This window comes from Pholcus phalangioides, unplaced genomic scaffold, assembly GCF_987345545.1.
Source record: "Pholcus phalangioides strain wild (caught in Gottingen) unplaced genomic scaffold, Ppha-v1.0 ptg000010l_1, whole genome shotgun sequence".
Classification (NCBI taxonomy): Eukaryota; Metazoa; Arthropoda; class Arachnida; order Araneae; family Pholcidae; genus Pholcus; species Pholcus phalangioides.
In genome coordinates this window covers 19580776-19594747 of record NW_028301603.1, presented here as the reverse complement: position 1 = coordinate 19594747, position 13972 = coordinate 19580776, and the positions used below count along the sequence as shown (strand labels likewise).

General features: G+C 35.4%; 1 protein-coding gene across 3 annotated transcripts in view; it reads right to left on the bottom strand.

Annotated features, from left to right (window-relative positions):
• The window catches only part of LOC149081064 (phospholipid-transporting ATPase ABCA1-like), a 172144-nt gene that overhangs the window by 34614 nt on the left and 123558 nt on the right, over positions 1 to 13972 (bottom strand). For 2 of the 3 annotated variants that reach the window (XM_089237835.1, XM_089237836.1), the window contains exons 28-36: positions 12587 to 12721; positions 10952 to 10981; positions 5581 to 5735; positions 5219 to 5346; positions 4977 to 5075; positions 3743 to 3985; positions 3340 to 3523; positions 435 to 604; positions 13 to 190 (exon numbers count right to left, since the gene is read on the bottom strand). In XM_089237835.1, coding sequence (XP_089093961.1) covers positions 13 to 190; positions 435 to 604; positions 3340 to 3523; positions 3743 to 3985; positions 4977 to 5075; positions 5219 to 5346; positions 5581 to 5735; positions 10952 to 10981; positions 12587 to 12721 — 1322 coding nt within the window. The remainder of the gene's footprint in view (positions 1 to 12; positions 191 to 434; positions 605 to 3339; positions 3524 to 3742; positions 3986 to 4976; positions 5076 to 5218; positions 5347 to 5580; positions 5736 to 10951; positions 10982 to 12586; positions 12722 to 13972) is intronic. The other variant, XM_089237837.1, reaches the window with a different exon arrangement.

The following is a 13972-nucleotide window of genomic DNA, read 5'->3' as shown; positions in this document are numbered from 1 at the left end:
ACAATGACTTACAAGGTCCCATGTGTAGGTTCCAATCCAGTAAATAACAGGCTTGACCCCACTAACAAATTGCAAATGCTTGGAACCAGAAGCTTTATCCTCAATCAAGAACATGACAAAACTTGCAGACACAAATGACATGGCGAAGATGACACAAACTGCATGTAACAAACTCAGGCCTTTACGCTCCCTAAAGTGGAAAATATTTTTGAAATATGACACCCTTAACATATTTGTTATGGACATCAATAAAGTCTCATGTTTTATATGTCATTGATATGTCATCATATACTTGAATTTGAGACTTTCCACCTTGTATGGCATGAAGACATGACCATACATAATACACAACTGAAGAGAAATTTTTGATTTAAGACTCATACCGATATTGAATTTTCACACTAATAGCATGTGCATTGCAGAAAAAAACTTACAAGACTTCATCTTTCAACTGATCTTGAGTGAAATTCATTGGATGGTTTATCACCGATATACCATAATAGTTGGTCTCTGTGCCTGGTGGTAAATGAGCCCGAAGTAATATGTTGTTCATTGCATTCATATAAGCAACGGAAGATGCCCAGCCTTTATTGTTGAACCATACCTGAAATAGAATTTCATCTTCATGAGACATGGAAAATTTGAACTGTGAGAAACATCTAACAACTGAATTATTTTAATCCTCTGTCAAACATGCCCTGTGTGTTTAATGCTAAACTACAGCAGGTATGAAGGGTGTAGCCACCTTCACCAGTGCAAAATGACTGAATCTTATTACTGTTTAAGTCAGGGGGTTCTTAACCCTTTTCAGCCGCGACCCAAAAATCACCAACACTACTAACTTCACAACCCATGACTCTATATTTCAAATATAAAAATGCTTAGTATAAACATTACTTATTAACACAATGTTTGATTTGATACGTGACCCATCTCGGAAGCCCTTGCGACCCATAGTTTAAGAACCCCTGGTATGCATCATATCAAAAACCTGTCTTATGCACTTTATTCATAAGGATGCACACAGATACTCTATTCAATCTTCTACCAGTTCAACGTTATTAGTACCATCTCAAAATATGACAGACACTATTACAGTTACAGCACATGTACCTCATATTCCTCTTCGGAATTGCTAACAAGCAATCGTGCATGCCAGAAAATGCTCAAACAGAAAACAAATATGACTATTTGACTGGGTTGTGCAAATTAGGTGCTCAGAAGTGCTGCCAATTTAAAAAATTGGAATATTGATTTTTTCATCCAGCGTAATTATTATTATTTACTGGAGGGGGAGGATCCGCTGCTCTGCATGAAGAAGCTTTGTTTGGATAGAAAGTTATATGCATTCACACTTCATAAGAGGGTTTCTCAATGAATTAGATTTTCTAAGGGGCAGTAGTAATTTTGAATATTGATTCAATACCTCCAACTCTTCTGTTGTTAGAGCATCAGAATTAATCCTTCTAGTTCCATAGTAGTGGTTGCTTGAATTGGTTTTCCCAATGAATCTGGTGTAATTGCCCAATGCCTGATTACATCAAGCAACCACCACTATGGAACTACAAGGATTAAACCTGGGCTCTTGCGATGCAAACCCACCCAACAGTACAAGGTATCTGGATAAAAAAAAGGAATAAAAATCAGTAATGTCACGTAAGGTGATGATATTAAAAAAAATTGCCTGCCTATAACTCCATAAGATCCACAACGAATTTCTTGAATGTGTTATTACATATGCTGCCATGTTATGAGTAAACAAAATGAAAAATGATGTCACCATAAGAAAAGTGTAAATTGTTCTGTGGATATGCAGGGCTGGCTACAGGCATGAGGTGAAGAGGTGGCATGATTACATGGGGTGGCATTTTTTATGACAGATTTATTAAGTCATGTGTTTTCACTTTCGAAAACTTTTACACATCAAAACAATTTTGAAGGGAAAGCGCAAATGAACAAATAAGCACAGGTAAATACAATATTTTTCAGTGTTGGAATGCTATTCTACTCTTTGCTATTCAATGCTTAATTCATATCTCAACACACCTCCTTTCTTGCACTTCCAAAAAGTGCAACCTATTACTAGAGAAGCTGATTTCTGAAGGGAAAAAAATAGCCCTTTTCTTTTTTTTGTTAAGGACTTTTTTTTCCCTCTTTATCAACACTTTTTCAGTTGACTTTATTTTCTTTAGTCGAATCCTCCAACTAAAGTTTGAATTCCTTGTTCATCTTCTGACAAATGTCTCTTTCAGCCATAATAGAACAATCTCTAGTGTGATGCTGTTTTGGCTATGGAATATTCCATTCCTCCAGACTGTCCATTTTTATATACCTATATCTGTTCTCTATATCAGGGGTTTCCAACATGAAATTTCTTGCAGAATCCTTGATGGTAATGAGGCTGTTCTACAGAACTCGAACAAATTTTTGAATATTTGTCCATAAAACGTTTGTTGTCTCAACAACATCATAGCCCTACGACAAAATGAAAGAGGGCCTAGGCAGCACCTCTTAATTTAAATATTTGTTATAAATCATTGTGCTAGATCTTATTGTGAATGCTCCTATTTAATTGAGATCCCTGCATGGCCCCTCCGAGGAGGGGGGGGGGGAACATGATGAGCACAGAGATGCTCTGTGCAAGAAAGAAAAAATTTTGATTTTTTAAATTTCTAATTTTTTATCATCTTGAGGGGGGCACAAGCCCCCTATGTTCTCTCCTGTATACTACTCCTCTAGTCCCAAACATATGAACTCAGAGCTGTTACTTCGCTAGAAAATTTCACAGAAACGTATAAATTAAAAGGTATGAAAAACTTATCTTTTTGCTACACAACATGTAAGCAACATAGCATGGAGAATCACTATTTTAAAGTAGGAAATGAGGAGAGCTGAAGCGGATTTTAGTTGGTTGAAGCCAAAGGGGAACTGACTTTTTTGCACAAATATTTTGAGTGTTGCTTTCGATTTATATACTTTTCTCATCCTTTCCAACTTCTTCCAAAGTGTAGGAACTGGTTAAAAATAGGGACATTTGATCCAGGCACCCTGTTTAATAATACAAAATGGAAGAAGAAAGTAGAAGGACACACAAAAAATACAATAGGGAAAAAATACTTGTAACTATACGATAAGTCAGGGTTTTCAAACTATGCACCTCCAACCCTTGTCTGGGGTGCCACGGAGCAGTGGCTATGACAAAGGTTTCTCGAAAATATTCTTTTTTAAACTGCTCCAAGGAACCCTAGATAAGCATTGATTCGGGGGGAAGGGGCACAACAGGTGAAAAAGTTTGAGAACCCCCCTGCTATAAGTGAATGCATGCCTTGGTATCATTACCTTTACGTTATCAAACACCTCAACTGATCGAAGTTTACTTTCAGCTTCAATGATCATCTCATGAATTTCGGACAAGTGACTAGGATTCAACCACTGACCAAGAAGCCTTTCAGCCATGTAATGAGCCAAAGTGAAGTTCACAGATGACAAGGAGTTTTTCAAGCCAAAAGTGAAGCCTCCGTACCTGTAAAATTTATTTCAAGGAAATAAATTCTGATTAAAATTTTATCGACTATAATAGAAATGATAGGTAATTCTCATTGTAGAAATATATAATTTACATTGCCTATCTATACATTCTGTAAAATTTACTAGAACTGGTCTTGATATAAATTTTAGAAATCTATGAAAAAAAATCTATTTAAAAAAAAAATACCATAAATCAGTAAAGTGTTTCTTTTACCTTGCTTTGTAGAACTTCTTTTTCGTTTTGATGATCCAATCAGAGACATTTCTTCCTGTCATGTTGTATACTACATCAGTTGTACTGAGGGTCACGTGAGGTGGTGTTGGTCCTTCTGCACCTGCTGGACAATGCTGAGTACCAATATCACATGTACAGGTTAAAAGGTGATGGTTTGTGTTGGTCAAAACTGGTACGCTTAGAGACGATCTATTGAATCTGACTGGAGTGCAGGGTAAACCTCTGAATAGAAAAATATGTAAATGAATTACACAGGACTCTGATCAGGTTTATACAATATTATTTGCCTTATAATAGATATGTCTGATGTCATTGTATTGATGTAACTGATGTCATTGTATTGATGTAACTGATGTCATTGTATTGATGTAACTGATGTCATTGTATTGATGTAACTGATGTCATTGTATTGATGTAACTGATGTCATTGTATTGATGTAACTGATGTCATTGTATTGATGTAACTGATGTCATTGTATTGATGTAACTGATGTCATTGTATTGATGTAACTGATGTCATTGTATTGATGTAACTGATGTCATTGTATTGATGTAACTGATGTCATTGGTTTCCAGTGTCTCCTGTTGGTCGTTTTTGGAACTATCAGCGATAATCTGACATATGTTCAAGTTTCAAGACTAATAACATTAGTTCTTGTATGAAGAATAATAACATTAGTTCTTGTATATCTTTGAGTCAAAAACTGAGTCAAAAACAGCAGTCATACTGCTGTAATAAATGATTTACAGACATCTTAAAACATATATAAAAACATCTTATTTACATATCTTTTCTTTGACATGTGTATGTCAGTGCCACCTATCGGCTGTTTTTGAGTTAATTTTTTTCTATCTTAAAAAAATTTCTGTGACCTAGCGATGCTAACCCTGCAAACCGTTTTTTTATTTCGGTTATTTGTCCAATTTTGATGAATTTTTAAAGTTTCTACGGACTTTTTGCCCACTCTGTAGTTTATTTGGTTTCAAGTTAAGTCCCCTGCCATTTGATGTCTATGCTCATTTAATTGCAGTGTTCGATGATATATATTCAGTTCATTGTGTGAAATATGAATTTCTCAAGTGTTAACCGGTTTTAGGTCTAAATAATATCTCCAATAGAAAAATATTAACGTATTATATATAAATTTAACATATTAACATAACTACTTATGGCTATCTGTGAAAATTTCTGTATCAAATTTGGTAAACTCACTTCATTGGCTGTCCTTGAACACATCTTGTTCCCATACTGGTATGAGACAGTAGACTCTCCACATATTTTTCCGTTAATGGACTTTTCGGATCCTCATTACTGTAAAATTTATGTAAAGATAAGCCACAAAATATAAAAATAAACAGCAGCTCTGTATAAAGTGTGTAGGCTTATATCTAATCAAATATATTGTTATCGCATAAATTTTATTATATTATAGTTCATTATAAGAATTGCCATACCTGAAGAAAATATTATTAGGTGGACCATACAACCATGGATGCAGTTCAAGTGGTGGCTCTTCAACAAGAGGTGGAATAGCCAATGCCAGAATCATAGCCAAACAGACAAAACCAGCTGGCAGCACAATCTTTTTTTTTATTCAAGAAAAGACGGAAAATTAATGTTGAAAAATTTATTCATTCAAATATTTAAACACATCAATGAAGTCCATTGATATGTTTGAAACAGTGGTTTTCCAAAAGTGTTCAGCAGACCCCCTAGGGCTCTGTAAACGATTTATTTAAAATTTTAAAACTCTCTCTCTAACAGTTCAAAAACACCAACATCAATGTCTGCTGTTTATCAATACATTTTTCCTTACCTCACAAAGAAGACCTTTAATATTTCTCCGAGAGTGATGGAAGCGTCTGAGGTGCAATGCAGCCAATTGTCTTCGAATAAGCCAAGCTCCTGTGATCCTTTTATTTGTCAACTCTGGCAGTGAAGGCAAATCGATATGCTGTATACCATCGCATGCTAAAACAACCGCAGACCATGCATGTTAGTACATGTCTCTCAATTTATTAAATCTATCACTTCAATGAATTTTCATTTCCAGACAATTATTTAATGGTGTAAGTACAGAAAGTTTTATCATCCAAAAGCACTATCTACAAATTGCATGATTGTCTATTCTACACTCAAAACTAAACCACAGGTCAAGTCACAGCTAAAATTATTTTTACATCCATTCGAACGTGTTATATTCTGTCATAATATACAGGGCGGACAAGCAGTCCTGTACACATTTTAAAAACTAATGACAAATCAGTCAACATAAAAAGGTCCAGTTTGCACTAAAATGCTTATCATGGCCTAGAATTTCTGTTTTGGACAGTGAATAATAATTTGTCTGATGCAATCACAAAAAGAAGACCAATGAAAAGGCAAATAACCAAAAAATACGAAGTTCTTAACACATTTTGACACACTATAGGCATTGTCTCCAGTGGATAAATATAATATCACCACTATCCCTTGATTGGATACAAAATCGTAACCCTCAGTTGCTCAGCGGAAAAATATACGTCTGCACAAGTTAAACGTATGTAATCCAAGTGGGGTCCCCAGTCAGCGTGATTGCATTTATCCTCTGAAAACAACACCTATAGTGCGTCGAAATATACATTTGGATTTATTGGTTTAAGGTTTTATTGGTCCTTTTCTTGTAGACGTTTGACAAAAGCATTTTTGTAGAAAGAAAAAAAAATTGTAGATCTTTTTAAAAAGTAGAGGCTTTTTTTTTAATTAAAAAGAAAGTTCAAATTTCACTCACAGATGGCACTGTAAAACAAAAAATTCTTGACATAACACATAAAATGCAACACAAACTGTGCGTAATTAATGTTTATGACAATTTGTATTACATAGCGTTTGACAAAATAATAAAAAGATCAGCTCTGTTTACAAAATTAAGTTACTTAGGACTTTCTGATAAAGTGATACATATATTAGCCACCTTATTTTGAAGTCAAAATGGGCCGCACTCTATCTAGTAGTAATAGGATTGTAACAAGAGGAATCATTCAGGGTTCTGCGTTAGATCCGCTGATGTTTCTCGCATTCACATACAACATCCCACTTTCCCTGCTCCTGTACCTTGCTACATACACTCATGTTCATAAATTAAGGATAATTCAGAATCACACGGAAATCGAAATCTAAAGTAAAAATTTCACCTGTAGAATTATCACACACATCTGCAAGAATGATATGCAAATTTCAGGAAGCCACCAGATGATGCCGATAGTACGTCACAATGACGAGAGTGTAAGAGGGGGGTATATAAGGAATGGTGGCAAAGAAGTAAAATTGTTCACAAGAGTTCTGTAAGGCGCTCAGTGCCATAAGCGTGCCATGACACAGAGGAAGCATGCGGATGATTTTTTACGTGGTAGAATTATTGGCCACCTGGAATGTGGGCGTACTCGGATGGAAGTATCCGAGGAACTTGGAATTGCCCAAAGTGTCATCTCTAGGCTTTGGCAACGATTCTAAGATAACGGAAATGTCAATAGACGTTACAGTACAGGTCGCCCCGAGTTACAATGCTGAATGAAGACCAGTATTTGGCAGTAACTGCCAAAAAAAGCAGACAAAGCACAGCATCCGACCTGTCTCGTCAGCTATCTGCAGCCACGGGTACCACAGTTTCAAGGCAAACCGTGTACAGACGTTTGGGAGATATTGGTCTATATGCTTGCAGGCCTTTCAGATGTGTTCCGCTCGCAACAACTCACTGTCGACAGCGATTAGCCTGGAGTAGAGAACATGCAATGTGGACATCGTCACAGTGGGCTTGTGTGATGTTTTCCGACAAGTCCAGGTTTAGCTTGCAGTCTGATTCACGTCTGACTTTCATATGGAGAACGCCAGGTACCCGTTACCACCAAGACAACATCATTGAACGGAACTGTTACGGTGGTGCAGCATTGCTCGTTTGGGGTGTAATTAACTGGGTTCCAGAACAGATCTGCATGTTCAAACCGGAACCATGAAACCCCAAATTTATCGGGACATCATTCTGGAACAACATGTACGTTTGTTTAGGGGTGCCATGGGCGCAGAATTTGTGTTTATGGATGACAACGGCCGTCCTCACCGAGCAAACATCGTAAACCAATGCCTTGAATCTGAGGATATAACCCGTATGGAATGGCCAGCATTCACACCTGACTTGAATCCGATAGAGCATTTGTGGGACATGCTTGGCCGACGAGTTGCAGCCCGTCAACCACCTCCTACATGTGTACCAGAACTTCGGAGAGCATTGCTTGCTGAGTGGAGTGATCTTCCCCAAGATCACAGATCGATAATTTGATACTCAGCATGCCTAGGCATTGTACAGACTGTATTTCATCGCATGGGAGACATACAATGTATTAACCATCATACCAACCATGTAATAGTAAGTTTTTGTAAAGGAGATATTTTTTACAATTGCTCCAGGGAGCAAAAATCGTAGTTTTTATGAATGGTATCATACATACACCATCGTTTTTGTTCTTTATCTTTTGTTTAATAAATGGGCTTTATGAATAAGTAACGTTTGTTTTGTTTCTGAACCTTTATTTGCCAGAGCTGGCATTATCCTTAATTTATGGACATGAGTGTATATGGCAACGATTCGAAATTTCTCCAGATCTTAAAACATTTTCAATGTGCCTATAACCTTCAACTGCTAGGTGACTGTCTATTCATATGGAATGAACAAAATTCACTGCCTATATCCCTGGATAAAACATTTGTGTTAAACATAGGGATCAACAATCCTTGAATGTATATATGTATATATATATTTTTTTTTTCTTCTAAATAATCATGTAATAAAAGCAATAGTCATATACTGACATATGCATTATTTTGAAGAAAAGTATCAAGCTTTGAGATATTATGTGTTTCTTGATCAGATAAACCATTTTAATTTCATGACCCCCCCCCCTCCTGTATGTACAATATGTTATTATTAGCTTCTTTTGATTTTTATCGTGTTTTCATTTTTTTTCTTCCCCGCACTGCAATGTAAGTGCAGCCAGCCTTTTGTGGATGTAAATGAATAAATAAATAAAACTATCACATTTCAATATGAACACCCTTCTTAGCTCGGGCTACATCTACACGAGTAAAAAAAAGGTGCTCATGTTGGGGGATATGGTAGTTTTGTATAACAAATTATCCTAAACAATCATTATGCACTGTCTGTGTTGCATTTTACTTTATATCGAGTTTTTCCACTCTACAACACCACCTATGTATGAAATTTGAATTTTTTTATTTTATCAAAAAAAATCCTCTAGGACATAAGTATTTTAATGAAAACTGTACCTTTTTATGCCGATTGGTTGATTCATTATTTATTTTTAAAATATGTCCAGGACCTCTTGTCAAGCCTGTATATCAAAGTTGCCATAGAACTTCCCTTTGTAAGTCATCATGAAACCGTATGCTTTCAAATGCCACTCTCCACAGGTGGGAAAAATGCTTTCCCCTTTTTTCTTTGTTAAAGGGATTTTATTGGTTATATTAGTGTGGGAATTGTGGGAACTTTGGCTAATACACATTCCTGATACCAAGATTTCACTAGCTTTAGATACTTCTATGCATAGATAGATAAATATTGATGAACAACGCCCTTCTGTGTGTGTTGTATGTGGGAAAATTTCCACTTCTACATATACTAAGAGGGTCATACTTTGACTCTTCAGTATGATAATCATCAATTTGCTAATATGCAGTTTGATTGATTATGAGATCCCCTCCTAGATACCAGTGGAATCCATCACTTTCAAGAACAATAAATTTGCTCCACAATGAACACTCCCACCCCCTTCCCCCACATTCTGGAACTATGTGTCTAGATTAATATTTTTTCTAAACCTTTCCAATAGTGAATTTATAGTGTAAAAAACAGTGAAATAATATTCATCCTGGCCTTACTGGCTGAAGCACTGTTTCCCTCCATGTGATGGGTGGGGGCATGACCCCTCCAGTATCATAGTAAATTATATTACTCTATAGGCCTATATGTTTATCTCGACTTGAATGTACGTTTATATAGGTCTGATATAAAAAAAGAAGGTTTCTTTCAGCAGCATGCTGTGGGTGCTCGATCACCCACTGTAATTTATGGCATGGATCTAAGCGTCCACTTAATTGATTCACAAATCAAAATTTCCTGTATAAAGATCAAGACGAGCAACTGCAAATTCCAAACACTTCAGATGCCCTTGGTTTCTTTTGATCGAGTCTACTGTAGCTGATGAAGTACCGTAAAAGTCAGATATAACTAGCATGTACAAGATATATAGGAAACTGACTGTTATGGTAAGATGCTATAATTTTTGGAATGAAATATTCATTGCTGCCTCTATGGGACTTGAACCCACACTCCCTTGCGTTCAGGATGATTGTGCTACCACAATATATGGTCTAGAAGCACCTCTGTTTCTACGGCAGTGTTTCTCAACTGTCGTAGCCCGAAATCATTCATACCAGGTCACAAGTGATTGGCTATTTCTTTCTCTCCCACCCCATTCATTTCTCATATAAGTCGTGTGTTTAACTGAGCCTTTTCTTTACAAAAATAAATCAAACCCAGCCTCACGCTTCCAAAGGTTGAGAACCACTGCTTTACAGCAGGACTCGAACCTATGATCTCTTGCATTCAGGATGAGAGCACTACCAGTATATGCTCTAGAAGCAGAAAGAATATTTCTTCCTTGGAGCTTATATGGAGAATGACACCATGCGATGGATGGTGAAGCAATCAGGTAATGGCTTGTTAATGGCATCAAGGCCACCAGATGGTGACATGTATGTAGAGAAAGATGTGATCTCCACATTTTAATAGTTAGCTGGCTGCAATGTGAAGATGCTGATTTCTGGAAATAAAAATCCACCAAAAATCAGCATCTTTACATAACAGCCAGTTATCTGTATATCTTGTATTAATAAGCAGAGAGGACGTCTTTCTCTACAAATAACGTGTATGGCTTATAACAGCAATCTCACTACTAGGCATGATTTGCAAATGCACACTAAATGAGCTGATGTTAAAGATCTTATTGCTCTATAATTGTCTGTGATAATGACTAATTTATTTTGCTATTGTAAGCTCCCATTACGATAGATTTTTAGCATACATCTCTTAATTTCATGTGCATTTTTTATTGCATTAAGATGCTGTCACTTACCTAATCCTTCAGTAAGGTGCTCTCTTACAGCTGCAAACAAGCAAAAAAGCAGATATAAAGAAAAGCATATCAGTGCTACATGCTCTAAATGTGACATTCTCCTTTTTTAATGGGAGGAATGTTCAACAAAAGACTACAAAAAAGCATAAAGCCATAACATATGGTGGTGCAACTGAAACTACAAAATATTGGCAAAACGCTACAAAGTTGTTGAAAAAATAGCTCTAGCACAGAAAAAAAAAGTTAAATATCGACATAATATGCTGCTAAAAACATTCTCTACAATAGTATTTTTTTTACAGATTACTCTAGTATTATTGAGTGGGCAGAATGTCCCCAGATTGAAATAACTTAATCTGAAAAAATATTGAATGTTTTCCTCGAAGGGAAATAGCTAAATAAGTTTCTGCGCAATTTGGATTTATAGTAACTAAAAATATCTTTGGCTAGCTTCGTACAACAATGAGTGCTGCACTATCCCTCTAGAGATGTTCCAAGTTTCCTATCAGCAGAGGTATGCCACTTTTATTCATTTTTTTTACCAGAAAGCAACTAAAAAACAAATTTATTGGACATGTCTAACTTTAACCAAAATTATAACAAAGTTTGCTAAAATGCATTTTTTTTTACACTAATTCTAAAAATTAATGTATCTTTTTCATTCATGGCAAAATATGAATTCCTAAGAGAGGGGAATCACTTTTATGCGTAGGATCAGGGCCACAACTAGATGCTTGATCAGCTGGGTAAGCACACATTTTGGTGAGCCCTCTGGTTTGGCAGCCAGGGCACCAGATCCGCCTGCTCCCCTTTAGCTGTAGCCCTCTGCTTAAGATTGAAAAGATTCTAAAATTTTAAGCAGAAAACAAAAACCAGTCATTTTAGAATTACTTGAAAAAGTAATACAGTTGAATGCCTTTAGTGCAAAACTGCTTAATGTAAAATGCTGTTTCAAGCAAAACTGCTTAATGTAAAATGCTGTTTCAAGCAAAACTTGTTTTTAGTATATTGTCTAATAAAACCATTTTTAAATTTTTATTAGATACAATTGGTCCCTATAGTTTTGTGTGTTAGCAAGGTTTAACTGCAACTTTTTTTTATAAGATAAACCCTTTTCCAGCTTTAGTCAAGCACCCAATCCTTGGTTCAAACAACTAAAAATTTGAATTTTTCTGCTTTGAACATGGCTACAATAACCTGAAATTATATGCTATTTGCATCAGAAAATTTACGTTAATTTTTGTCAAGATTGGGTATAATGGACCTTAGCAACAAAAATATTGAAGTCATAAAGCATAAAAGTTTGAGTATGTATGTATGAGGGAGTTGAAGTCAGAGTCATGCAAATCACATTTTTAACCATTAGGAATTCTATCTAGAAGTGCTGAACTATTGAAAGAAAAAATGAAATGTATCTCAGCTTCAATGATTTGCCCCCAGATTGAAATATCTCAAAAATTTTAGACATGGGACTCTCTATGGAAACAATTCTTTTTCCGAAATTCCAAACCTTTTCCCCTCAAAATTAAGATTAACTGACCTCGCAACACTCTGACTTCAACCAAAGTTATATATCATCGAGAAAATATATCTTAAAATTTGTCTTGAAAATTTAATTTTTTTTTTCAGCTTCACCTGATTCCTCAAGATCTCTTTGATGATTTGTGCTATCCATTTCTTTTCCAAAAAGACGTGCAATACTATGCAACTTTAACCTTGAAAGAGCTCTACGAAGACTGAAACACTTTTCCTCATCTTTCTCTACTGCATCTGAAGAGAGAGAGAAATTACAAAACATGTAATTTATGATTTGCATTCAATTTATAATTCATTTATGTATTCTTAGTAACTACAAATATAAGCATAATATAGGCTTCTTTCGCTGAAATATTGATTTTTTTTTTCATAAAATTTTAGTAGCAAGTGAACAGCTGGCATTTCATATATATAGGGTGTTCTGTAAGTGCTAATGTGGCCTTTTTCTCATCAACCATCTGTCACAGAGGTTTAATTTCAATTTAAAAAATACTCAAAAGGCATTCAAAAATTACCCTGTATCAGTTTTGGGAGTGAAATTCAGTGTGTAATAGAATAAAAAAATATAAATTTTTATATTGTTCAATTGTTCTTAAGCTTCCAATTAGAAAGTTTTAGCCCTTTATCTCCTGAGGCCAACAGGAAAAATTCCTTGTTTCTAAGTGCAATATTCACTGAGATATTTGAATTCAAAAACGGAGAAACATTATGGGGAAAAAAACAGCAAACACGAATGGGCAACACTCCTTTTCCTCATTCATGCTGTCCTTTCCCCCAACTCTTCTCTGATTTTTTAATTCCAATATCTCAGCGAATATTGCATTTAGAAACTTGGAATTTTTTCGTCAGCCTCAGGAGTGACATAGCAACAACTTTCTAATTGGAAGTCAGAAGACAGGGACTGTATAAAAATGTAGATTTGGCATAGAATTTGTTACTCCCAGGGGTAGTAAATTCGAACACAATTGACACATCTAAAAAGAAATACGATAAACATGTTGGAGTAAATCGAGAAGCTATCCATTCATAGATAAGACAACCATAAATACTTTTACGGACAGTGTATGTTTTATCATGTATACAGGGCTGCCACTCAAAAAATGAAAAAGAGTAGGACAAGGGAGGGTACCCTCCTTACACAACATAATCATAACATAATTTTAAAAAAAACCCTGAAAAAAAAATGTTTTTTCTTTTAATTTTAGATTTTATTTTCAATATCATTATTTCAGTATCCTGTAAGACTGACTCCAGCTAAAGCAAAATGACAGAAATGACTTGGTAACAAAAACAATTTTTGGCCAAAATAAGGTATATTAGCAACCACACATAATTCTTTTCTGTCTCTCCTCACAATATATATTAAATTTTTTTTTGGACTATTCCACAGTCCAGACTGTCAACTCTCTTCAACAATTATATTGCAAATTATATTAACAGCAAATTATAAAGACTTGTAAGTTTTTTTAAGAATAACGATCTTTT